The 25,223-nt window shown below is 41.7% G+C and overlaps 8 protein-coding genes across 16 annotated transcripts; 3 read left to right on the top strand and 5 right to left on the bottom strand.

The window, feature by feature from the left end:
- Nucleotides 1–22: 22 nt before the first annotated feature.
- On the bottom strand, nt 23–4,861 carry LOC108625375 (actin-binding protein IPP). Its single transcript, XM_018025354.1, has 7 exons — nt 4,792–4,861; nt 3,927–4,455; nt 3,663–3,828; nt 3,250–3,596; nt 2,832–3,178; nt 2,537–2,757; nt 23–2,446 (listed from the first exon to the last, which is right to left on the bottom strand). Exons 1-7 carry the CDS (start codon nt 4,859–4,861, stop codon nt 2,210–2,212), a joined length of 1,917 nt encoding a protein of 638 aa, XP_017880843.1. The 3' UTR covers nt 23–2,209.
- Nucleotides 4,862–5,039: 178 nt separating this feature from the next.
- On the top strand, nt 5,040–7,240 carry LOC108625376 (protein CNPPD1). The gene is made up of 5 exons (XM_018025355.2): nt 5,040–5,615; nt 5,696–5,792; nt 5,912–6,117; nt 6,177–6,305; nt 6,381–7,240. Exons 1-5 carry the CDS (start codon nt 5,571–5,573, stop codon nt 7,107–7,109), a joined length of 1,206 nt encoding a protein of 401 aa, XP_017880844.1. The 5' UTR covers nt 5,040–5,570; the 3' UTR covers nt 7,110–7,240.
- An 80-nt stretch (nt 7,241–7,320) lies between these two features.
- On the bottom strand, nt 7,321–10,339 carry LOC108625377 (uncharacterized). Of its 3 annotated transcripts, XM_018025356.2 has the most exons (7): nt 9,678–10,339; nt 9,465–9,590; nt 9,122–9,133; nt 8,228–8,269; nt 8,006–8,073; nt 7,747–7,950; nt 7,321–7,670 (listed from the first exon to the last, which is right to left on the bottom strand). In XM_018025356.2, the coding sequence occupies exons 1-7, from the start codon at nt 10,015–10,017 to the stop codon at nt 7,587–7,589; spliced, it is 876 nt and encodes a 291-aa protein (XP_017880845.1). In that variant the 5' UTR covers nt 10,018–10,339; the 3' UTR covers nt 7,321–7,586. The 3 variants fall into 3 exon arrangements, with proteins under 3 accessions (XP_017880845.1, XP_017880846.1, XP_017880847.1); XM_018025357.2 differs by lacking the exon at nt 9,122–9,133; XM_018025358.2 differs by lacking the exon at nt 9,122–9,133 and having other exon boundaries at nt 8,228–8,254.
- Nucleotides 10,340–10,435: 96 nt separating this feature from the next.
- Nucleotides 10,436–12,007, bottom strand: LOC108625378 (coenzyme Q-binding protein COQ10 homolog B, mitochondrial). The gene is made up of 3 exons (XM_018025359.2): nt 11,662–12,007; nt 11,000–11,125; nt 10,436–10,939 (listed from the first exon to the last, which is right to left on the bottom strand). The coding sequence occupies exons 1-3, from the start codon at nt 11,667–11,669 to the stop codon at nt 10,495–10,497; spliced, it is 579 nt and encodes a 192-aa protein (XP_017880848.1). The 5' UTR covers nt 11,670–12,007; the 3' UTR covers nt 10,436–10,494.
- A 124-nt stretch (nt 12,008–12,131) lies between these two features.
- On the top strand, nt 12,132–14,027 carry SdhB (Succinate dehydrogenase, subunit B (iron-sulfur)). Of its 2 annotated transcripts, none has more exons than XM_018025276.2 (6): nt 12,132–12,378; nt 12,791–12,921; nt 12,984–13,127; nt 13,204–13,399; nt 13,469–13,693; nt 13,756–14,027. In XM_018025276.2, the coding sequence occupies exons 1-6, from the start codon at nt 12,334–12,336 to the stop codon at nt 13,846–13,848; spliced, it is 834 nt and encodes a 277-aa protein (XP_017880765.1). In that variant the 5' UTR covers nt 12,132–12,333; the 3' UTR covers nt 13,849–14,027. The 2 variants fall into 2 exon arrangements, with proteins under 2 accessions (XP_017880765.1, XP_026669669.1); XM_026813868.1 differs by lacking the exon at nt 12,132–12,378 and adding an exon at nt 12,448–12,506.
- Nucleotides 14,028–14,474: 447 nt separating this feature from the next.
- Nos (Nitric oxide synthase) lies at nt 14,475–19,859 on the bottom strand. Its single transcript, XM_018025230.2, has 25 exons — nt 19,752–19,859; nt 19,219–19,355; nt 18,988–19,150; nt 18,831–18,922; nt 18,627–18,768; nt 18,413–18,552; nt 18,177–18,351; nt 18,005–18,106; nt 17,733–17,927; nt 17,551–17,648; nt 17,333–17,477; nt 17,153–17,257; nt 17,014–17,081; nt 16,800–16,943; nt 16,564–16,738; nt 16,364–16,493; nt 16,223–16,301; nt 15,968–16,161; nt 15,726–15,895; nt 15,442–15,652; nt 15,290–15,377; nt 15,103–15,227; nt 14,897–15,042; nt 14,645–14,836; nt 14,475–14,582 (listed from the first exon to the last, which is right to left on the bottom strand). The coding sequence occupies exons 1-25, from the start codon at nt 19,857–19,859 to the stop codon at nt 14,475–14,477; spliced, it is 3,432 nt and encodes a 1,143-aa protein (XP_017880719.1).
- Nucleotides 19,562–21,538, top strand: LOC113464391 (uncharacterized). 3 transcript variants are annotated; one of them, XM_026813877.1, is made up of 3 exons: nt 19,562–19,728; nt 20,557–20,766; nt 21,267–21,538. In XM_026813877.1, the coding sequence occupies exons 1-3, from the start codon at nt 19,665–19,667 to the stop codon at nt 21,347–21,349; spliced, it is 357 nt and encodes a 118-aa protein (XP_026669678.1). In that variant the 5' UTR covers nt 19,562–19,664; the 3' UTR covers nt 21,350–21,538. The 3 variants fall into 3 exon arrangements, 2 of the variants coding, with proteins under 2 accessions (XP_026669678.1, XP_026669679.1); XM_026813878.1 differs by having other exon boundaries at nt 20,912–21,538; XR_003389237.1 differs by lacking the exon at nt 19,562–19,728 and adding an exon at nt 19,983–20,144 and having other exon boundaries at nt 20,912–21,538.
- Nucleotides 21,539–21,650: 112 nt separating this feature from the next.
- Nucleotides 21,651–25,156, bottom strand: Gk1 (Glycerol kinase 1). Of its 4 annotated transcripts, none has more exons than XM_018025263.2 (10): nt 25,069–25,156; nt 23,916–24,074; nt 23,496–23,754; nt 23,213–23,436; nt 22,933–23,139; nt 22,765–22,875; nt 22,436–22,689; nt 22,166–22,371; nt 21,964–22,095; nt 21,651–21,881 (listed from the first exon to the last, which is right to left on the bottom strand). In XM_018025263.2, exons 2-10 carry the CDS (start codon nt 24,054–24,056, stop codon nt 21,811–21,813), a joined length of 1,605 nt encoding a protein of 534 aa, XP_017880752.1. In that variant the 5' UTR covers nt 24,057–24,074; nt 25,069–25,156; the 3' UTR covers nt 21,651–21,810. The 4 variants fall into 4 exon arrangements, with proteins under 4 accessions (XP_017880752.1, XP_026669661.1, XP_017880748.1 ...); XM_026813860.1 differs by lacking the exon at nt 25,069–25,156 and adding an exon at nt 24,544–24,842; XM_018025259.2 differs by lacking the exon at nt 25,069–25,156 and adding an exon at nt 24,207–24,482 and having other exon boundaries at nt 23,916–24,127.
- Nucleotides 25,157–25,223: the final 67 nt, after the last annotated feature.

Genomic DNA, 25,223 nt, shown 5'->3' with positions numbered 1-25,223 from the left:
TGAATAACGACTAGTGGCAATGTATGTTTAAATATTTATTTATCAAGACAGTTTAATATATCGTAGCGTATATCGTGTAAAACGTCCATGTAACGAGTCGTCTCGTGGACACTGTAACTTTTCAAGTATCATTGGAGGATACGGTCGTGTTCTTCCTTCAGCGTAATAATTCCTTTATTTTTACTAAACACATATCGTAATAGGTTTTGTATAAAAATTGCAAGTGAAACGTCTGTATCTCCAAGTAGACTTATTTCTTTTTCTGCTGTTTAGATCGGCGTAAAGCACGTGTCCATGAACATATACACGCGTGTACACGCGACATATTTTTCGGCTATTTATGAATTCAATGCAATTCCATTAGTTTCGGTCCAGACAGAGAAGCGTGTGGCGGGTGCGGGTGTGTGTACATACTTTCATGATTGAAAATTAGAACGAGCCGAGCCCTTTACATCGTTCAACGCATTTGAAGTGTACAGAAGAGCCTTTTTAACTAACAGCACTCTTGATAACGTACAAGATAGATATCGTTAATAAATACGTGACAGAACAATTATATAAACTATAAAACAAACATCTCTTACAACAGTTTACTGAGAGAAAACAAATAAAACATGTTTAAAAAAAAATGTATGCCGTTTATACAATTATAACAAAAATACATACATCGCTATAACTTGTAGAGCGTTAAGGATATTTAAAATGTGATTACAACAAATGATTTGCTACGAGCTTAAATGAATTCGTTCCAATAGATTTCGAACAATTGCTTTGCTCAGAACGATGCGTACCTTCAAGTAAAGTCTATATACACAGAAAAGAGCAACCGAACGAACGCGTCATTAAATCTATATTGTACCTCGTAATAATATCTTTTTACACAATTCATCTGTTAAACAAAACTTTGGTATAAGAAGTACGTAGTATCGTCGTTACAGTTCGATTCGATAGAACTTGCGGTTACGATAAAAACGCGAACAGCAGCTGATCGTAGAATCACATTGACACGTCGCGTACGTACGCTTCATGAAAATTATTTTCGAGCTAAGTACTTATATTATGATAACGCCCATGAATCTTCAGGAGCAAATCCCTCATCAGTTTCTTTTCTTGTCTAAATCAATCATTTTTCGCTTGTTCGTGTATTTTACACCGTCGGACGAGGTGTATTTGAAAACGTTAAAAGCAAGATTCGCTCATCCCAATTCGACGACATGTAAAAAGGATGATTTTAATTCCAGCATAGCACCAGACACACTTTCGAGAGCAGACTGTGACGAAGCTCTTCTATAAAACTAATGACTCTTACGTGTGATTTTGTAAGATACGATTTGACGATTCCCAAAATATCTCACGTCCGATCTTTCTTTCTTTCTTCTTTTTTCAAGAACAACGATCGAAGGGATAATATCGTTAAACGTTAAGTATTACCGGCAAGAATGGATGAGTAACGATATTACGAGAATTTACAGGGCAGAACAGAATCGGATAAACGTTACAAGCACGCGTTGACTCGAACATGCAATTCATCGATGAGAATTAAATACTCACGCTTTCATTCTCGTAGACTAAAGACGTTCCGTTTCACGCATACTACATAGAAATATGTTCTCCGTTCACTTCTCGATGTAATGTGATAAAATTTACAATAGAGTATCATATTTTTCATTCTCCGTAACTTTGGTAAACGACTCATAGAACGCGAAGGCTTTCAGTCGCTTCTACGGCTAATAAAATTCGTTCATACTAAAAAACGTTTCTTTTTTGTTGTTTAAAGTGTGTGGAAGTCAGTTTCAGCTACTTTCATTTAGTAAATAGATATATATAAAATAAACGTCTTCTTGCTTGCAAATAAATCGGTATACGCAATTTAATGTCTTGGGTACAGAAAGTGTACTATCGTAATGGAACATTTTTCCTTCTTTTTCTCAAATCCTGTTGCATCTTACGCTCGTTAAAAAAAAAGCTGTCGTCGACGATACTGTTAAAATTATGATCTATAAAAAATACATTCTAAATCATACACTCTTTTGATCACGTTTCGTATCTACGACGTGACATAAGATTGTTTCCGATTCGACATTATATTTGAACAGACAGACGGTCGCGTGTCACTGTGAATTTCAAAGGTAAACGGATGTGATCGAAATAGTATACGTACAAAATATGTTCAGCGTATCCTGTGAATTTGTCTGAAAGAAAATTTCGATCAAAAGGGCGCGACAATTGCTGCTGCCTCGCCTCTACTCGTCGGCAGCGAAGCGCACTCGTGCCATTTGTTCGAATGCGGATCGTAACACTCGACCGTGGAGATAGTGATTTGCGTTCGATAAAAATTGATTTCCTGAGACTGATCACCGCCTATTACATAAAGTCGGCTGTCGGCCGCCGCGACTGCTGGGTATGATCTGCCCATGTTCATGGGCGCGACGGTGCTCCATTTGTCCTGAAATACACCACACGAGAAAAGTCGTTGAGCACGGGGACGAGGACGCAACGAATTAAAAAAAAAAATTCAGAAGAAAAGATGTGTCACCTTCTCGAATGAATATCTTTCGACGGAAGTTAAAACCTCTTGATTCTTATTCGTACCGCCCACGACGTAGAGGTATCCATCGAGAATGGTGATCCCCATCTGCGAACGAGGCGTGAGCATCGGAGCCAAGTGCGACCACTCTCTCGTCACCGGATTGTAACTCATCACATCCTGGCGATGCCTGCTGTTATGCGTGCAACCACCGACCACGTATATCAACCCTGAAAAATGCAGACGTTGTGATTCTCCGATTTATAGATCGGACGCTCTTCATCGGTGTACAAACTGAACGTACCTTCGTAAGCGACTACGCCCATGCTGAATCGTGGTTCGGGTAACTGCCCATCGAGCGTCCAAGAGTTAGTCATCGGGTCGTATATTTCTATTGATCCGCCGATGTCTTCGCCTACCCATCCGCCGAACGCGTACAAGTTGTTGTCCAAGGCACAGAGTCCAAATTCGCACCTCGGCTCTTCCATGCAGGCAATTGGAGTCCATACGTCATCGCGGGGATCGTAGCACTCGCAGTTGGCGATAATACACGACTCGAGTTCCCCGCCGACGACGTAAACCTTTCCGTCTAACAACGCAACTCCTGGTAGTATTCGCCCTATGCTTATCGGTGCCACCTCGCTCCACTGGCTGAAAAGATCATCACAACTTTGACTTGACGACAACTGCGAACCGATGTGTAAAGAAGCAAAAAGACGCACCCTGTAAATATGTCGTATTTTTCGATCGTTTCATAAGTACTCTCAGCAGCTCTCCCCCAACTGTCCGCCGAGTGTTCGCGTCTAGATCCGCCGATTACCAATACATTCTTCTTAGCGCAAAGTCTGGGTTGCGCGTGAAGAGGCACGAGGCAACCTTTGTTCGAGACTAGATCCTTCTGTATAGATCGTAACGCAACGATCAGACTCTCGTCTTTGCATTCCAAAATTACGCGTTCCAATCTCGCCAATGAACACAGCCGTAAACGTATGTGACTCAATATTTCAAACACGTAACATTTCCTTGTCAGTATCTCGTGAACGATCCAATTGTATGCCGCTTGGAAGACCTTCGGAACCACGTTAGAAGTGAAAACGCCGCGGATAATGTGTTAACTCAATAGTCTGACACAAACCTGGAATTCAGTATCGATATGAATGTAATCGCTACTGAGGAACTGAACGAGATGTTCTTTCGGCAGATCCAAAAACTCTTCCTCTTGAGAAACTTGAGGAAAATTGACTTGTATAAAGCGTAGGGCAGTCTCCAAAAGATCTAATCTGTTATGTGCTTCTGCAAATCTGTTCAAGAAGATTTATCGTTAAAAAGCTATTCGGTGCAACGGAGCCCTGACTATCCGATATTGAACCAAACGTCGAATTCGAGGCTCTGATCTCACCTATAAATCCCAAGCGCGTTAGAGTAGTGAAGTTGTTGTTTCAAATACGTAATGCAACCGAATACTACTTCGTCTAATTCTAGCATATCAGCAGCTGCAAATAATTCTTGAACATTGTCCTGGGTAATATCAACATTCCCCGTATAAATGAAATCCACCAAGAGGGAAAGAATTTTAGGCGATACTGAATGAATTTCTACTAACTCCTGCTGTTCTTCGACCAAACCACCGGTGAACATAGCATTAAAATACGCGCTCCCTGCGGCCAGGACAGATCTGTGGGCTCTGATAACGCTACCACCAGCGACCAGGCCCACATCGCTGAACTGATTCTTTAATCGTTGAGCGTTCAAGTTCTTCAAAACTTTAGGGGCATACTGCCCCACCGCGTAAACGGTGTTGGGCACATCGGAGGTTTGTTTTACTGGTTGCGTCGAGAAACCCATGTTATTGCAATTATGGCCATTCTTTATTGGTGGCACTGCACCATCCGCCATGAAACCATCAAGTTGCCCTTTATCTGCAGTTCCTGTAATAATAATCATTTCACCCTGCAGATCTCACTATGACCGTTCGCATCGATTCATAAAATTCGCAACCGAGCACTCTCTAATTTGACACGATTAGACGTGCTCCTTGCATCGACATCTACAGTTAATTTGCGATGAAAATTGACTTGATTCTAAAAATCGAAAGTCGTTAAGAATAGAACGTTAAAGAAGTGGAATCGTTGAGTGGAACTGATGGAAATGGTATGGAAAATAAACATGATTAACCGAATTTATATTATATAACAATTATGTTACTTCGTCCAAGGGAAAGGCCTGGACGGATTTAATTAAACAATTAACTAGAGAATACTTACGACATATACGCGAGAGCACCTTATAGACGCTTTGAAATGATTTTGTATTATTTTTCCCCTTTAAACGCATCACTACCACCACATTTTCACGTAAGTTTTTATTGTTTGATACCACTTTCCATTCGACTCATCCCTTTCTTGATTCCACCAATTAGCCACTAATTCAGTAATAAGAAATCTGACATATGTCAAATAACTTATTTAGTGTATGAAAGTAGCTACAAAAGGATCCTCGCTCCTAGTGGGTGTGTGCATGTGCCTGCACGTGTATACTCGTACACTCCCACAGAACGACTTACAAACATTCACAGATACGGAACGAGTTATTAATTGTCGACATTGTCATCATAAAAAACGAGATCACGACGCGTTTCGTTCATGATTGGTTCCAAACGAAAGAAAAATACGAACATCTTCTTTATTTCTGTACGCTCAAAGTAAACCTTCTGTTCACTCCGTTGTACTCGTTCGATTTTGGTAATTCAATTACGCGAGGCGCATTTGAGGAATTTCGACCGCAGCGTCGTCCGTTGAGAAACAGTAGAACTTAGGTTTCACGTACAGTGTTCGAGGAATTTCTCTCTCACTCTTCCTCAATGACCTAACGACTGGAGGGGGTGCACCATTACGAATGGAGGATATAATAAATCGTCTCGTCCTCGTTGTGGGTTTTGAATACTGTTGCTTCAAAGTGCAACAGTTTAAGTTAAGAGAAATCGATCGTTGCCTCGTGTGTACATTACCTAAGAAAATTCTTTTACACTCGTTGACGTTCAAACATGACGAACACTTCGAAAAAAAGAAGAACTCCGTCGAAATTCACGGTGTGTAACACACGACTTTATACTCGTACATATTCTCGAGGCAAGCACCGTCAACTCGTTAATCTTTCATTGTTCTACAGAGCATGGGCAATCACGAGGAATTCTTAAATCGCATATCGAAGTCGCTTTATTATTCAAAATTGCCGGTGACCGATTGCCTCAGTTTACCTGTTACTGGTTAGTATCGCCGTTTGTTGTTTTCATCGTTTGCTAATGTATCTCCGATTCGCAGTTATCTTGAATGAAAATGGTACGCGAACGATTAAGCATGCTCTGTTGTTAAAACATACTTTCAGAATTGGCAGCGGAACTGTTTACGGAAGTAAAGAGTGGCCACACTCTCGAACGATTAGACGTAGAGGAAGCTAGCAGGATTTCTAGAAATGCCTGCGTTTCGCCGTGCTCTCTGGTCCTGGCATTGCTGTACTTGGAAAGATTGAAAGATTGTAATCCGGAATATCTACAACAAGTTGCACCCTCCGAACTCTTCCTCGTTTCCTTGGTAATACGTCGAAACAAATATTTTTTTTACGAATATCATTGTTTGAAACTGTCCCACAGATGGTGGCTAGTAAATTTTTAAACGACGAAGGAGAGGTGGACGAAGTTTTAAATACAGAATGGGCACAGTCGGGTGACCTGACTATATCAGAAATAAATCAGTTAGAAAAGGACTTTCTAAAGGCTATCGTAAGTAACTTAATCGTCGGACATTATCTCGGTTGTGATTTACCATGGTGTTAACTATTTTCATAAATCGTTTAGGATTGGACCGTGTTCGTTCATAATCATGATTTTTGGGAAAGACTACAGAAGTTAGAGAAAGATATAGCGTATAAGGAGGCACGGAAAAGAGGTTGGTTCTCTTACACGGAACTGAGTTGTTTGATGAACTCGATGCAGTTGTTAGAAGTGGCACACGCCGTGGTGAACGTATCGTCGATTTGTTTGGCAACCTATACTGCAGGGGTAGTGACTCTGTTAGGCTCTGCACTGGTTGCAAGCTATTTTCCAGGAACGATACTCGGTCCGAGGCAAACGACTAACTCGACGGATGTCATTAAAACCGACTTGAATCCAGTGGATGTGACGGCGTCGCTCGTCGAAGTACTGCACGAACAGATTCTGATGACCGATCTCGTATCTCTCTCCTTGAATTGCAACAAGTCCGAACAGGGTTGTGAGAATATCGGAATGAACGATGTTAGTGATGCTAACTGGGAATGGTGGTTAAATTCCATGATGACCTGGCTACCGGAACATTCGGATTCAGCGTCGATCGAAGAGAAGACGTTGGACACGAGAAACGTTAACACCGAACGCGTGGACACACCAACGATCAAATATTTACTCGACGGCACCACCGCGTCAGATGAATCTTTTATGAGTACGGATTGGAAACGAATATTAAGTGTAGATTTAAAGATTCTTCTGCACGACTGGAGATATTACGCGAACTACGTTACGAAAATAACACTGGATCATCAACACTGAGACACGCGCATTGGTCAAAAAAGTTGTAAAAAAAAAGAACAGAAAAGTATATATTTTTTCTACTAATTTGTGAACTCGACGAGAACTACTGACAGAATAATTTTTTCAATAAAGAATGTGAGAGATCTACAGAGATGCTAGTTGTTTATCTTAGGATACGCGGATTCTAGGGGTAAAACGTAACGAAAAGGGTCAGAACAAAATATTACAGTCTGTTGCTACTGCTATTTATATAGATTTACAGTTACTTTATACACGTGTGTACATTAAATACATACATTCATTTACAAGGATTATACAACGTATAAACGTCGTGATTGTCATAAATCAATATTGCTAAGTTTTTGGTCGCGTGACTATTAAGTATCTTGTAAGCAGACGGTTCTCTTCTTCTATTATTACACATCCATTTATCGCGATTATCTATTGCGGTTATAGTACAACCTTTCAATACAAGCATTTAATGTCGGTCGAGTTTCAACCACCGTTGTGAAAGTAAGAAAATAGTGGAATAGGCGTCATTCCGATGATGCAGCCGATCGTCACTCCGATGACTCGTCCCTAAATCGTTTGAAATCTCTCATTTATTACGAACTTTGAAAGCGTCGTAAAAATAATTATTAAGCGTCTGTCATACCAAGTTAGCGGCTGCTTTGGTTCTACGTAGATTCAACTGGACGGGGCTAAGTTTTGGCGCTTTAAAGCCAATTTTGTGCGCGAAACGTTCGACGTAATGTACCGATCCGATCCCTATTATGTCGGATATCGTGTTCCCTAAAGCTGCGGCTACCATAGTCGATATTGGAAATCTTTTATTCAGTATTATCTCGATTTGATCGCCCTGAAATGATCACGTTACAAATACGAGCGTCGTACGTAGATTGATAAATACGTACAGCGACGATCATGATGAAGTTGTCGAGAAAACCGAAGCCGATGAACGGAATCGCGTTTGAAATCGCAACTGAAAAAATATTACCTGTTAATACGCTGCGGTGACGCTTTACGCGGTTTAACATCAGCTGGACCGTACTAGTTCTCTCTTATACACACGCACGCTCACGAACGTTTTCAATTGCATTTTCACTCGAACGCAGTATGTTATACAAAAATCATACCTAAAACTAGATCTTTCGTGGACGGTTCTGGAACAGTTTCAACTGTAACGTGAAAGAGAATAATGTAAATTGTGTATTCTTCCGTGACAAACATTCTCACCTAATCAACGAACAGCTTCGCGGTCTTTCATACAATTTACAAAACATAAATCGGTCGAAATTCATGCACCACCGGTTTTACATATGCGTCCGGGTTATAAATGAAACTTCCAATACTGTATTTACCTACATCTTTTGAGACTGTAACGAATAACAGAGAATCTCTAGGACGACTAATTAAGTAATCAAATGCACAAAAATTCGGAAAACAAAACTTTATTGAAATAAAAGAGTACATTTTTCTAAGAAGGTACTTACATCAAAGTTTATCAGACAATTCTACCGTCTAACGGAATAGAAGAGTGCAGACTACGTTACGGAAAGTGCATTTGCACATGCAAAATACGTGAAACTAAATGAAAGTTGTGATCATAGTATCTCTCAACAATCCTTGTATACAGCGAAAGACGTCTAAAGTTATTTACCTAATTGTTCGATCTAGTTTTACGAGTATCTTCATTGTGTTCATTGTTGAATTAATGGATGAAACTCATTATATAGTTCTCGTGAGAAAAGGCATACATGTTTTTGTCAAAGTGCTCAACATCTTAAATCATAAATGCAAATATAAATTACTCGATGAGATCGCGTGGATCGTGGTTCGATGTCAATTAGACAGTACGAGATGACCGTTCAAATAAATTGTCGTTACGTATGCTCGCTTAGAACGAATACAAAAGCGTAATTGAAATAATTTCAACTGTTCTTAATCTATCAACATCACCGTGTGAATACATCGTGTCAAGAAACAATGGTAAAAGCATGTAGTATGTACATGTGATGCGATGTAATTACCTAAGTGTGGCTCTGTGGTTGTCTTTTTAATATGTCCAGAAAGAGTTCAGTCAGAATAGAAGAAGTAAGTGAAACAATTAAAACACACATACTGCAGAGAAAGTATATTTAGTTAAACATAGATCGCAGTAAACTTACAGACCGATGCCCGTGTAGTGTGCAATGGAAGAAAATCGTTTATACTGTTAGAGGACAACCTGGATTATATTGAATCGTGACGCGGTAACAATGAGCGTTTGACACCCTCGAAATTCAGATCGTGTCGATTAGAATTGTATTTTATTATCACGCTTTACTTTAAAGTTATCAATCGTCAATGATTATAATTTGATCAACTCCGTACCGTATTTGCGCATAAGCCAATCCTCCGGTACAGGACAATAAGTGCCCGTAGGATCCACTTCCCCTAACGATGGTATCTTGCTGGGCCTCCCAAGTTTGTTGCACCATCGGAAAGCAGCTAACTGACCTTAAAAAACGAACACGTGAAATTTTTTCGAGACGTATCGGCCGTGTTTACGTCCTATTAATCGTCTCGGCATAGAAGCGTAATTACGTTGATATCCAGCCCTGTCCTCTTCCGATTTACATTCCTCGATAGCTCTCAGGAAGTAGTCCCGTTCCTCCGGGGTGAGCTTTGAGGCTACTTCCTTCGCTTTTTCTTTCGTCAAACTTTCAGTAAAACCGATCTTGGCTTCGTTGCTGTAACACGTCCTCGGTACAGTCCGCGTATCCAACACGAACGACGGTATAGAACGTTTTTCTGACAGAGAATAATTTCCCCGGCCCGTTTTACCGTGATTGTGATAAAACCGCGACGCGCCCCTACCAAGATACATCATTTCCCGTGGATTAAACACGGTTCGACCAGTCGAAGCTACGAACTTCACACGCATCTCTGCTTGAGCCCGATCGCGGATTCCCTAATAAAAATTCACGCGACTGTGCGAGGCCATGCGTAGCACTACTGTCTAGAACCAGTAATTAAAGTTATCCCGCAATCTATCTGGCAAAATATCCGTCTCGACTGTACAGCCTTTATCGTTGAACACTCGAAGACTCGAAAAGTACAGTACTCGTATCTTTTGATAGATCGACTTGCTGTGACGTCGAGTGACTCAACTCAACCTTACGATCACTTACGATCCTGCGCCACAGTCGGGGTCTCGTATATTCAAGAATGAATACTACGTCATCGGTGACGGAAAGTTTGAAATTTAATCGATTACGTTATCTTTGAAATATTTCCATTTCCAAAGGAAGGTCGAAAAGAATCGTGGTATGAGAATAGGCGGAAGATGTTTCAACGACAAGTCGGTGGACGCTCGATTTTATTCATAATTTATACAATCGATCAATGTATCTGTTATACATCATCTCTCTAATCGCACTGTCTTTATACACGGTCTCCCGTATCTACGATTGGCTTCGTCGAGAAACGCGTTCTCCATCTGCCTGACGATCTCATTGAAGAACAAATTCGACAAGTGCGAATGAATGATCGACTTGAATTCGAAGGACAAAGAGAAATCGATAACGCAGGTCTGCGGATTATTTTTTAATCCCGGACTGAAAAGCCATAAAGTGTTCAAATGATTGAATAGCCTGCCATCGGTGCACTCGGCTTTTACCATGTGCGGTCGCACGGTCGTCACCTTCGACGTGTAACTCTCGTTTATCGGCGGGAACCCTATGACCAAATTGGCTTTGAGCATATCATCGGTTTTTAATATTACGTCGGATTTTTTGCAAAATGGTACGAATTGTCTATAGTTTCTCACGTCGGCTACGACGTCGAATATCTGTTCCATCGAAAACCTGCGCAACAAACAGCATCTTAGAATCCTTCGATAGGACTCATTCGATCTCTCAACTCACCCTATCAATTTACGGCCCTCGTACTCTTTTGTTCTCGCAGTCTCGATCATATACATTCTGTCTACGCATTGTTTACTAAGACTATTTCTTGTTTGGAGCATCGCACTTTCGAGCAACAGAACGCGTCTGCAAAATACCGTTGCCGTTGATTCGAAAGTTGATTAAAAAAAATTTGTACGAGTTCATTAATCACGAGTACCGACTACATTGATAATTACACGATTCATTTATAACAGCCGCGCGTGAATGGAAGCGCTTCACGTGGAAATTTACCTTAACGCTCGTATGGCAAATAATTCATCGTTAACATTCTATTTTTATAATTTTAATTCCAAGATAATTAAAGAAGAATGTACGTGAAGATGGGCAACGACCTTCATATCAGTTAAAAAGAATATTTAATATTATTATACTTCGATAACTAACGGATAATGAACAAGTTATGGACATGGACTTTAACTCTATAATGATAATTTTAATTCCTTAAAATATTTATTCTCATACTTATTATATCTAGTTCATACGTTACATTTCAGAGAGAAACTTATATTTTCTAAAATAGTATTGCAATCTCGACGGCACATAACCTACACATATATAATCTACATTTTTAACTAAGAAGAGGTTCCGAACGACAATGTATAAAATATAATATATATTACCTATACATGATGGCACAATAATAAATTCACTTTGATTCGTCGTCAATGAAGTTTCTATGTACAATTCATATATCTTCACATTCAGGAACTTTGCACATTATCAATTTTTATGGATACACTTCGTTGTTTCTCGTCTAATCTCAAGCGATTCGTTCAATTAAAAACCATTTTATATATTGTTCGTCTTTTAGAAATATAAATGAAATTGCAACAGTTAGTTTATAAGACGGAAGATATATAAGCGCGAGCGAAATGTGGTCGCGCGTGTAAATACGTTTAAAAATAATAGGATATTTTTATAATTCATAGCACCAAGAAATAACACATCGACGCGACGCATTTATTTTTGTTATAAAATTATCAGCAACACAAGTATATATACATATATTTCAATTGCTACACGCGATATTTAAGTGTATTAATAATTAAGTGCCTGACACATTTTATTTAACGATTAAATTTTCCTCGACTCCAGCTGATCGAGTTACAGTCATTCTGCTGCTGCTGCTGCTGCTACTGCTGACAGTGCCACAAAATTTTCGATAGTACATATAAATTTTGCAGACATTTGCGCGGGCAAAGATCACGGTAAAGTTGGCACACCCTCACGTGCGAATCCTTACATAACACAGAAACCGCAAACGTCTCCCGTTCCTGTTTAATTTTTTAAAAATGGCTGGCATCGCACCGCAGGCTTGCAGAAATGCCTTTCGGCAAGTGAGTACAAACAATAAACGTTTCAAATACCAATTCAGTAATTATTATTTATCGATTACGCGTTCGCTTCGTTGTTGCAAAGTATTGTGCAAAACATGAGCCGGAACCTGGCTTCGAACATCGCTAATGTCAGTTCAATTGTTTTTCTTTTTCAGATTCGATATTCTTGTCGTTTCGAACGTCGTAGCGTTCCAACAATAATTAATCGTTAGAACAATGTTACTCGGTAGTGTGTTATTTATCCCTTTTTAATTTACAGTTCCATTATTATTGACGTAACAGCGTACATGTTGTAATCGCGGTGTAATTATGAAATTGTTTTTTTTTTACTCCGATTAACAAATCACTCGGAGAGCAAAGCAGTTTCGTCTATTTTACGATGTCGTTTCAGTGTTAATCTTTTTTCACGCAGGTTAGAGGATTTCACGTTTCTGCGAGTCAGAATGCTGAGGCCCGATTAAAAACCTTCTCCATATATCGATGGAACCCGGACAAACCCGATGAAAAACCATATACGCAAGATTACAAAGTAGACTTGAACACGTAGGTTTATTATTTATAAGACTTCTCGATCTTTCGTTCTACTGACACGAGGAACATTTTAGCTGCGGTCCCATGGTTCTGGACGCATTGATTAAAATAAAAAATGAGATGGATCCAACGTTAACTTTCCGTCGTTCCTGCCGCGAAGGCATCTGCGGTTCTTGTGCTATGAACATCGGTGGCGGCAACACGTTAGCGTGTATAAGGTAATTCCTCTATTAAACAATCTAGAGAGCGATTCGAGTGAAAATTATAAATTGCGTCATTCCTTTGACGTTTCAGCAAAATTGATACTAATTTAGGTCAGACGTGCAAGGTCTATCCGTTACCCCACATGTACATAGTGAAAGACTTGGTACCGGATCTGACTAACTTCTATAATCAGTATAAAAGTATACAGCCGTGGCTGCAACGTGGTGATGGTAAAGACGCTGGGTCCAAACAGTATTTGCAAAGCGTTGAAGACCGTAAAAAATTGGTAATTGGAACGTTCTCGATAGAATTTATCGTTCGCTTATTGGAATACAGTGACGTCTCATTCATACAGGATGGTCTCTACGAGTGTATCTTGTGTGCTTGCTGCAGCACCTCTTGTCCGTCGTATTGGTGGAACGGCGACAAGTATTTAGGACCCGCTGTGCTCATGCAGGCTTATAGATGGATCATTGATTCCCGCGATACCCAAGCTAAGGAACGTCTCGAGAAATTGAGGGATCCGTTTTCAGTATACCGATGCCACACTATCATGAACTGTACTCGAACTTGTCCCAAGGTAAGTCGAAAGAGTAGCGTAAAAGCGATTGCGACTCGAAACACTCTCTTGTCTTCAAACAGGGCTTAAATCCTGGGAAAGCGATTGCGGAAATAAAGAAATTGCTAGCCAATATTAGCGAGAAACAAAAACCTGGCCTCGATGCTGCTGTGTAGGTGAAAAAGGAAGGGAAAAGAATTAGTCGGTCACGTGTATTCTTCAGGTATTACCAATAGATACAAGCTCACGTTTAATTGAACGAAACAATGATATATTTAAAATGTTCGGTAAAACAGCGTCAAGCTGGTACCGAATTTTTTGTAATGAACTAAATATATTTTAATTATTTCGAAAATACTGGCGACATTCATTTTCAATCCCCTTCGCAAGTTCAAAGGATGAATACGACGCATAGGCTCAATTAATGAATGCGATGGGATATATTCAACATTTTATGTTACACATTTCATACGATAACGCGTTATTGCTAATACGAATCTGTCCAAGCATCCATCGATCATTTTAGTGAGCAAAACATTTGAAGATATGTACGTTCACCTTTCTCGTACTAGGAACAAACGTATCCTAATGACTCCGTTAGAAGTTATTAAATTCTGGTGACTCTTAATATCGTCAAAAATGTTCACGCGTGGAACAACTCGTACGTCGTACACGATCGGAAATTATATTCGAATCACGCGATCATACGACACATCGGGGAACGAGAGTGTCTTGGTGTCTTCAAGTAATGATATGCATAATTGAAAACTATCTACAACGTTAAAATGCATTCGAATTAGATTCAAGGTTCCGCAGCCATTCTGCTCCGTGCCGTTTCTCTCGATCGATTATGCACTTCCGCTGTCCTCAGAGTGATACCGAATATATCCTCGTGATAACGAGTCTCATCCTGAAAACAAACAATTCGGTGTTCAACGTGGCTCAACGTTTACTCGTATACGCGTTACTTACGCGTAACGACAGCATGTACGCCTCGACTTGTTTATCAGTCATTTCGCCGTGTGTTTGTATGATATGTTTCAAAGTCTGATAAACGTCTTCGGCCATCGTGCAATCGCCGCAAACGTAGAAGTGACCCCCTTCGTAGACTAACATATCGTAAATCTTCGATGCCTCCGCTTGAATCAAGTCTTGCACGTACGTCTGTATTAAAGAATCACATGAATAATCGCCGCTCGAGTAAATTGATCGATGATTCGCAACCTTTTTCAATCCGGGCTCCCGAGAGAGAGCGAGAAAGACTTTGTCCAGAACCCCGCTTTTCATCATTTCCTCTTTCTCTTGCCTGTACAAATCCAAAGTCTTTTGCCGACAGCCGAAGAACAGCCAGACCTTTCCGTACTCGACGCCTTAAACAATCGTCCCGTATTCATCTGTTTCGTTAATTAACACGCAACGAACAATAATACCTGGATTTCGCTTCATTTCTGCGAGGCGATGGTGCCAAAACCCTCGGAAAGGCGCAATCCCGGTTCCCGGACCGACGAGTATCATCGGTGCGTTCGGCGTGTTCGGCATATAAAAATTAGGAGCGCTGGAAACACAGGAAGATGATTGTGTTTATGACAAAAATATTTTCCGGAATCAGGGAGTTACCTGCGCACGAATACGTAAAGAGGTTCTCCGTCTGATATTTCGCGTAGATAATTGGAGCACACTCCGTAATGCACCGGTCCAGAACCACCTAAACGATTTAACGTTAAACGAAACGTACTCATTTGAAGGGAAAACTCGTGCGTGAAGTCTACCTTGCGTTTTGTACTGTACGACGGCGACGGTGAGATGTATCTGTCCTTGGTGTACGTTCGGAGAAGATGAGATACTATAAAATCGTGGTTGTAGAGGAGTCAAATGCAACAGTAATAAAGGTGCGAATGGTTTTACGGATGGAAATTCATCTAACACTTCGACGAGATTGGGAAACTTCCAATGCCTCCAGTCTTCGTAGGCCGTTGGGTCCTGTATATAAAAATTATTCGTTTCTCACCTGCAACGATCAAACTGTTTAAAGCGAAGATCGGTCGATACTTACGGAAGCTAAAAGATTGAGCTGAGCTTGTTCCTTCGAGTTCGTAGCTATCGTCGCGAAGTATCTGAGAAGATTCGGTGTCGGCGGGGTGGTGATGTCTAAGAATCTTGTTAACAACATTCTCAGGGAGTTCGGCAAATATCTGTCGTGTGCCATCCACGTTTTCACGATGCCTACGAACAAAATATGACAGTTTTCTGTCGGGGGTCGACTATTTAATTTTATCTCGTAACACAAATACGAACCGTTCGGAGTATGAGATTGCTTCTGCATTTGTAATTCGATCGGTACATCCGGATCGACGGGGGTCTGCACGCGTTTTAAGATCGCTTCTACCAGTTCCGTTCTGTTACACGCGAACACTCCTAAATGATCACCGGGCTTGTACGCTATCTCCATGCTCGCTATGTCGTCGAGCTCCAGGAGCAACGTCGTTCCGCTGTAAAATAAAAGGAGACGAAGTAGCTCGCTACGAAAATACGAATTTATGCAATTATTACCTCGACGAGTCACCGCTTAAATTTGTTTTTCGGAACATGTTACAAGTAGTCACGTTGCGATGATGACATTTACTCAACGCTGAAAAAGTACGGTTCAGAATTTGATTTAGAGTGTTACGCAAGACGAAAGACGGATCGTACCTCTTCCAATCGGTTGAGCTTCAGCTTCCACAAAACGTACTGTTGCCACTGATAGAGCTTCGGATCCCAAAGACAGAGCAACCTCGAGTAAAGTATCGTCGTCGTCCAAGCAGAAGGTTTCGCAAGCAACCTGGAACAAATACAAACATTGAAGACGTTCTCCGACGAACGACAGCGAAATCATACGAAACGATACCAACAGCGAAAGTATCGGCCGCCCATTTGCGGAACGCCTGTTCCTGCCCGCACATCTCATCCCCTTGCGCCAATTTCAACAGCCTCTCGCCACCCAGTTCGCCTAATAAATTGTCTACGTAGCGACCGAACGCACAGAAGTTCGGATACGCCGACGAGCCCAACGCGAAAACTGCAAATCTAACGATAAGGGGGAATCGTAAAGTTTCGTTTTGTGCCGGTATCACTCGGAAGTACGTACCTAACATTGCTCAAAGGACCGAAGGTATCTTCAGTCTGGGAATCGGTAGTGGAACCACGAAGAGAATCCAGTCTGTCCAGTTTCTTCGAATTACTCACTTCCGTCTGACTGTTCGCCTTGATGAACGATTTCGAAGTAGCCAAGCTGTGATATATATCATACATACATTTACGATTCATTAATCATAACGCGATTGATCATGACAAGCGTTTACCTTATTTTATTGCCGCTGTTAATGTAAGTTTCGTTCATTTTCATCGCGTACAAGTTTTGCGCGAAAGCCTGACAAACCAAATATATACGTAAGACATTGCTGTTTGAAGTTTTTTTACGTAAATAAACAATGAATATACTTCTCCGTTCTCTGGAGGATCACCGTTCCCGAAAGTGGACGTTATAACTAACAACACAGCTTCATGTTCTATATCGCTGATATCGTAGTCCGACATCGAGAGCACCTGAGACTCGTAATGATCATTATTTTTTATCATCATTAATAACGGTAATTCTAGGATGTTTCAAGAGGCGAATACCTGGGAATGAAAAGCGTGTCCTAACAATTCTCCGAGCTTCTCAGCGTACATCTGCGACGTCCCGGTCTCCGTGGCGAACAACACTGTAGCTTTTATTCTTCGGGACAACGCTCTTCCAAATAATTTCGACGTAAATTTCACGGCTCTAAAATTAGTCACGAGAAACGATGATAGTAAGGTGACACGATTCGATGGTTTAGTTCTACGCAATAACGTACCTCGCGATTTGTTTAAAATGGAACTTCCTCCTCGGTTTCTTAGTCGTCGATCTTTTATCTCTTCCCTTTTTCCAAACATGCGTCTTCCAAGCGGGATCCTATGCTTGTGCAAAAGAGATTCCGATGAATACGCTTACCATGTACTGGATTCTAAATAATGATCGAACGGCTTTTAATGAGACCTGTGAATCGTAAGACGGCTTCAAATGGTAGAGGGCCATTTCTTGGTGGAAAACGGGCGTAGCCGATCCTGATATCGGCGGCACGATCCACAGCCAATCGGCCGGGCATCCGTTCCTCAATCGCATCTCGTTTTCGTAATGTTTCATAAAAGATTCTGAAGCGGTGTGATGATCCACGATCGTCACGTTTCTCATCTGAAAAATTTCGAACATTCCTCGTTACTCCCCGCAACGTTTCCGTGCGATCGTTCGGACAGCCGTGTAGAAAATACTTGAAAACTATGCAGCACAGCGAGATTAGCTTCTATCATAGCTTTGTCCTTCCATAACGAGGTAGAAGTTCTCGTATCCAGTCCCATGTGCGTCGCGATGGTCTGCGAATCAATTAGATATTAGCTATTCGTTCGATTTTATCAATCGAAAGAAACGAATGTAAAAATGTACCTCCAGCAAATTGTATCGCTGCACGTCGCACAGATCTCTCGCCCCGATCTCGGTACTCATATACCACCCGTTGAACGGCGCGGCTGTGAACTCGAGTCCCCCGCAATCGAACACCATTCCAGACACAGCGGGAACCGCGAACCATTTCAATTCCAACTTCTCGAACCAATCGTATCTGCGACGAATAAATGAAAATTGATCCGACGACTCGAAGTGACGAAGTGAGGATCGCTTACGTCGGATGAGTGAGAGGTACTTCTAGGACCAACTCATTCGGAATGTCGAAATAATCGGGATCGTGCCCGTTGGCCGATAAAACCAATGGCAAAATGTCGAAGCGAGTACGCGCACCTCTCCAGCCTAGTTTCATGCACACCTGTAAAAACGATGTTCAGTCGTGACCCACCCAGAATCTTAAACGAGGAGGAACGCGCGCGAACGACGCATCACCTCGGTAAATTCAACGTTCGCGGGATCACCGATTATGGTACCGTCCGGATTCTTGTATCCCGCGTAACTTATTAACTGCTGATTCCACACCCGGTAATCATGTTTGCCATCGGTACGTTGCGGAAATATAGTTATCGCCGATCTTCAAATGCAACGAGTAAAGTATGACGAGCGGTCGAACGTACTTACGTCGCGTTTAATTACCTGATGTTCCCTTTGTTCGTGCTGTATTTCACGTGATTGCACAGAGCCTCGAACATGCCGCTCGTAGTCGTGACGTAGCGGCAATCAAACACCTGTCCACGGATCAGTCGGCGTAAATGTACAATGAGTTTTAACAATTTTTACGAATCGTACGTACTTGTAACTTGGACCATTGAATACGACCGATACACCTCGCGGCGTTGCGCCACGCTAACTTCGCTCCGAAGACTAACTCCGTTTCGGTCAATTGGTAAGTGCCAGTGACGATCACTTCCTTCTGCACGTATTCCCAACGAGACCGATGTGCCTCGCTGTTCAATCTAAACGCGAGAAAATAGTACACGGCGTCACGACGTTTGATGACTGAAGTCGCTCGACTATTCTGTACCTTCTGATAGAAGAAAAGTATTGGTCAAGGAAGTCTTTCGCATGCACAAGGGTCTCTTCTCTCGAACGGGGTTCTGTTCCGTGGTTCGGTAGCTGCATAACGCTACCAAGACACACTTGGCTGGAGCATAACGTTCTCTAAAGAAGTGATACGAATCAAGAATAAATCGGGCCCTGCTATTTTTCAACAGATTATAATTCTTATAAACTGATCCGTTTCGAAACGTGTTCTTCCCTGTTCGTCGACAGTTTGTCATCTATGTTCGACCCTATATACTCGCGCAACTAGTGGATCGCGAAAGAACTCGACAGTGGTATTGACTCGCTGTGTTACAAATTCGCCCACACTCGAGCACCCACGCTTTTCAACGTCATGCAAATCTTCAGCAAGGAAGAGTAACGCGTTTTTATGGAAACGAAAAGAAGAGCCATTTTTCCGCTCGATAAATGCGAGCAGAACGGTTTGCTTCACATACCGAAGATATACGCACGAGTGGAATCAGGAAATTGTGTAAACTTAAGATCTATCGATACCTCGGCGTGTCTAGCGTGCAGAGAATCGAAAGCCTCGGTCTTTTGTATCAGATTTCTCAGTTTCGTCGGTTTCCTCTGAGAAACACCCGTCGTCTCGTGTTCCTTCATCTCGTACACCGTCTCGGCTCTTCTGCTCGACGATACGTGTCCCTGGCACACAACTCTTCTTCGGCTTCGTTCGTACGTCAACTTGACGCGGCACGAAGCTACACTGGTCCACTAGTCAGTTCTCTTCGCCCAGCAATCCAGCATCCCCGTGAAAAGATCGGGAATAATATATCTGACAACCCCTTCTCCGAGCGTCCAGACTCCGCGAAAACGAGATCGTCACATGCGCTATGGAGCCATGCCATTGATTTACCGCGCCAGCACACATACACCCAGCGTTTTCGTGTACATTCCATTCTTTCAGCCGATACTGTTCGAATAAATCATTCATACCTGACGTGCACGAAGCATGAGGCAAATGTCCCAGTTTCTACTCACCGGCGTATCGCCTTACGTTTAAATCGAATTCTGTAGACGGAGTTTTACACAGGGCAAAAGATAGTCTGACGAATTTGATCGCTATTAATTCGAATCAACGACTCCATGCATGAAGTTTTCAACTGGCCTAGTCGATACTTATTTAATTAACGATTGAGAAAATACTGACTCTAAAACGAACGATCAAAATCATTTCCCTAGTGTTAAAGTGTTTCTCTCAAAGATTTTATTTGTATCAAAACTCGTACTGACTTACGTAGTACAGTTCGAAATTCGTCCGTTTGTTACCAAAGGGTGAGTTTCATTCAATTATTTACAGTGCCGAATAATAAGAATAAATGGAGCAAACAGTCCCGAGGCCGGACGTGGTCAAGTCCCGCAAAGTGTTTCCGAGAAAACGCCAAGTACAGCTCGGGATGTTGTTGGCAAGGTTTTACTAAAAGATTGGCGGGCGGCAAGGATCGGCAGGATGACCCATTGACCGTGACCCATCTTCCTCGGAGCAGATGTACTTGCGGATGGGGAATGGGTAAGTCCAATCTGTACTGTCTTTGCTGTTCTTTTAAATTCAATGTTCGCCGTGACTTTCAACCTTATTAAATTCCTCTTCAAAATTATGTCATTCATTTATTGAACAGATATAATTACGAAATTCTATTTAACTTTTTAATCAGAATACGAGAAATGGAAATTGCCGAAACTGAATTGTAGAAGCAACTGCAGGACGTGAAGGAGAAATCGACGTTAGAGAGGAAACGAATACTCATGGTTCAGGCCACGATCTATAAGATAATATAATATAAGGTCTATAAGATCGTGGTTCAGGCTGACGAAAAATCAGAATTGACGAAGTTGCGAAACATTCTTTTCCGTTCGTCCCGGCTAAATATTTCTCTTGAAATACGTAGAGAGACGTGTACAATCTTGTTTCTCCTATGGGAAGGAAAACATTTTACTTGCGTTATCGGTACACGTTGTTATCATAGGTGTAATAAACGTGCGAAACGTTGCGCGCGATTATCATTTCAGAAATGGGAAGATCTCACGTCGACGGATCAAGAATTGCAAATCCAATGACAGAGGATTGCGGAAGAGAAACAAGAGTTAGCTAACGCGTTCGCTGAGAAGGACAACGAAATTATTAACTTGAAGGAGATTGACGCAAACGAATAAGAATTTCTCCGGTTAAGCCACGAGAAGAGAAATATGAGGTGGAAATAGGTAAACGGACATTACGACGTTGAATCAACGGACTGAAGATCAGAGCGCGGATTTCTACTCTGATGAAAATTACGGGAAGGCGAACATTTACTGACTCGTGGTAGAATTATACGTACCATTGTAAAGTTTATTTTCACGAGCTTATGTTCCACTTTACAAAATTACGCATTATGAAATAATTTACTATGTACCAACTATTCATAATAAATGTATTTTAAATTAAACAATAAACAAAGTTACATTCTTATTCGGTAGAACGTGCGATTTAACTCTGTACGACAGTGTCCGCTAATTATTCTTTACAAGTAAACGGAATCTGTTTATTATCTTTATCCTACTCTTCGTTAACTCGCTAAACAATTACTTCCCATTTCATAGATCTCTCTATTGCCATCTTCCATTTCGAGTATCTTAAATCTCTCTCTGAAACATAAACGTTTAAGATCATCGTTAGATCATTTTCATTACATTCCTCATGCTAGTATACAGTTCAAAGAAATCTTGCCGTTGTCTCCGATAGACGGTTCGAATTTTGTGACCTGCGACGCTTCCACGTCGTGTATGTCGATGATACCTATTCCAATACCAGCTAATATAGCTGCACCCAACGCTGTCGTTTCGACCATATTAGGCCTCGCTACGCAAACGATTTAAATTATGTCAACGAAATAGGAATAAAACGTGTACGGCGTAGAAAGAATACGCACCAACAGTGATGCCCGTTAAATCAGCTTGTAACTGCATGAGTAGATTATTTACAGTCATTCCACCGTCGACCTGTAACGACTTTAGTTTCGTATTGGAATCTTTCATCATCGCTTCTAAAACATCTCTCGTTTGGAAGCAAACAGCTTCTAACGCTGCTCGTATGATGTGGTAGTCGTGCGTCTCCTCAGTGATACCGCAGATCACTCTGAGGAAGAGAAAATAAGAGTCGTAAGAGTTCGTTCAACAGATTATCGCCGGGATCTGCTCACCCTCGCGCGTCTTGCTGCCAATATGGAGCGTACAAACCGGAGAACGCAGGCACGAAATACACGTCTCCACAAGTTTGTGCGCGTTCAGCCATTTCTTGAAATTGTGTGAATGTATTGAACAGCTGCAAATTGTCGCGTAACCAGGAAAAAGCTGCTCCAGCCACGGCCACCGATCCTTCCAACGCGTAAACCACTGGATGTTCACCGAACTTGTATCCAACGGTCGTTAAGAGACCGTGCGTCGAATCCACTTTCTTCAATGATACTTTAGGATGTATAAATAGTTCTTTCAACGAGATCTAACACGGTAACACAAGTGAGACACGTACCACGCTCCCGGTGTTGTAAAGTAGAAAACAGCCAGTTCCGTAAGTAGCCTTCGCCTGGCCAGGCACCAAACACAATTGACCAAGAAGCGCACCTTGCTGATCACCTATACACTAATGTAAAACGGATCAATCGCTAAATTCGATCACGCGTTTTCAGTTTTGATTTACCCCTGATATAGGCGTGCCGGCAAGAACTTTCGGCTCGACGATCACGTCATACACTTCGGCACTGGAACGTATATCCGGTAGTATATGTCGGGGAATATCGAAAAATTGGCACAATGACGAATCCCATTTCAACGTGTCGATGTTCATCAACATGGTGCGAGACGCGTTTGAGACATCGGTCACGTGTATTTTTCCTTTGGTCAGATTCTGTAGGGGCAGAGCATGACATCGAGTCACAGCTACGACGAAGATTAACACGGAAATGAACAAGTCGGTTTACGTAAAGAATCCAGCTGTCTATCGTTCCGAAGCAACATCTCTGCTCTTGCACAGCGTACCGAACGCGTGGCACGTTGTCGATCAACCATTTAACTTTTAGAGCACTGAAGTACGGGGACATCGGTAGACCGCAGAGTGGTTTCAAATAATTTTTATTCCTCGTTTTATTGGGTACTTTGTCTAACACTTCTTCCAAAGTCGTGGTTGTCCTCATATCATGCCATACTGTAGAAGATTCATCGCTAGAGTGGAACAGCGTTTAAACGGTAAATCGTCTGCGTTACCTATCGCATTATGCAACGGTTCTCCTGTCTGTTTATCCCACATCACGGAAGTTTCTCGTTGATTCGTGATTCCGATTGCTTTGATGTCTGACGCCCGCAGACCCATGCTTTCCAGTTTCTCCACTGTTTTCGTCATACATTCTGTAACAGCGTTCATTATCTCCGTTGGATTCTGTTCCACCCATCCTTCGTGTAGGTAAATTTGCTTGATTGCAATTTGATGCGAAGCTATTACTGTTCTATGCAGTACATCAAATACCTGAAACACATCTTGCATCACTTCGCGTTCTGTATTAGCATAAGTTCATTATCAATGTATCGTGACCGGTCAAGCAATGCCCAACGGCCTACGCGTCCAAGGTTCGAATTGCGTTCGGTCAATTACTTATTTCTTGACTTGAACGTAAACTGTATACTAACTAAAAATCTAGCGCTGCTCGTTCCTTCGTCGATGGCGCCTATGAGTGAGCCCCGTTCTTTACTGCGCGCGGCACGTGCAGTCTCTTCCATTGCCTCCGGATGTTCGCGAGGTTCGGCTCCGGCGTTTTCAGGCTCCGGCATTCTCTCTTTTGACGTGTACTAGTTAATCAAAGCGAAACAAACTGAAGACCGCCTCAAGCTTAACCTTTGCCCTGACAATAATTTATATAACGGTTCACGTTACATATACAGTTCACTGATAAGAACGCATGACGAAAACGATGAACTCACAAACAGGGATGCTGAGAGATGCCAGAAATTGGATGCCCAACGCGTCCCATACCCAGAATTGTCGGAAAAAGGTTGTCGGAGAATGAATTTACTTTAAGTAAATGTAAAAATACGAGTGTCTACGATTCATGTTCGTAATCACCGCCATAAAACCGCGACGTCACGCTGTCCCTATTATCGTTAGTAGGTTCATTGCAGTGAATAATTCGCAGAGGGGAATCGAGCCAATTTACTGGTGGAAGGGGTATGCGTTTTTCTGGCATCGCTGATTACGAACATGAACCGTAGACACTCGTATTTTGACATTTACTTAAAATTTATTCTCCGACAACGATACCTGGTATATCCGATTAAAAAGTATAGAAGCCCTCGCAGACATCGTTTTTTAATTCTGTCAATTCGACCAAACAGATCATACGTATGTTATTCAGGAACTTCAGGAACGAAGAGAGAACAGTGACAGAGAAAGAATGAAGAGCGATAAACAAATGCGATAAGAAATAAACTTTTATTAGGGTGCATAGTAATGTCTTTTGAATCGTTCGATTTAAAATGAACACTATTTAAACCGGAAAGAAAATTAGACTGCTGCTCTCATGGTCAGGATTTCTCGAATCCACTCGTACGACGTATTCAATTCTTTTTCCCAACTTCTTATGGTGATAAATAAAGACACAACGAATTTTACGATGAATCTTGCAAATTGTTTCACAGGTGGTTATCGACCAGATCTGGTCGACATTGCCGACAATGCTCGAGGATGCAAACGGTTGACGTCGCAAACTCGCAAGTGCTGTTGCTGTTGCATGCGCAACACTGTGCACGTGTGTATTCTTTCGAAAAACAGGCGGCTTGAACTAACCTAACGTCTTGACACCATTGAATCGCATCTTTTTTACTGCTTCACTGTTCCGAAAACTAATTCGCGTACATAGAATAATATATAAAGCATAATATAAATCATACATAATTTGAGTGAGCGCATGAAGACTCTCGTCTAGTCGTCTGACACTAGAC

This window comes from Ceratina calcarata, unplaced genomic scaffold (genome assembly GCF_001652005.2).
Source record: "Ceratina calcarata isolate Rehan_Ccalc_2016 unplaced genomic scaffold, ASM165200v1 scaffold351.2, whole genome shotgun sequence".
NCBI classification, from domain to species: Eukaryota; Metazoa; Arthropoda; class Insecta; order Hymenoptera; family Apidae; genus Ceratina; species Ceratina calcarata.
Note: the sequence above shows the minus strand (reverse complement) of the source record. Positions and strands in the feature narration are given on the sequence as shown.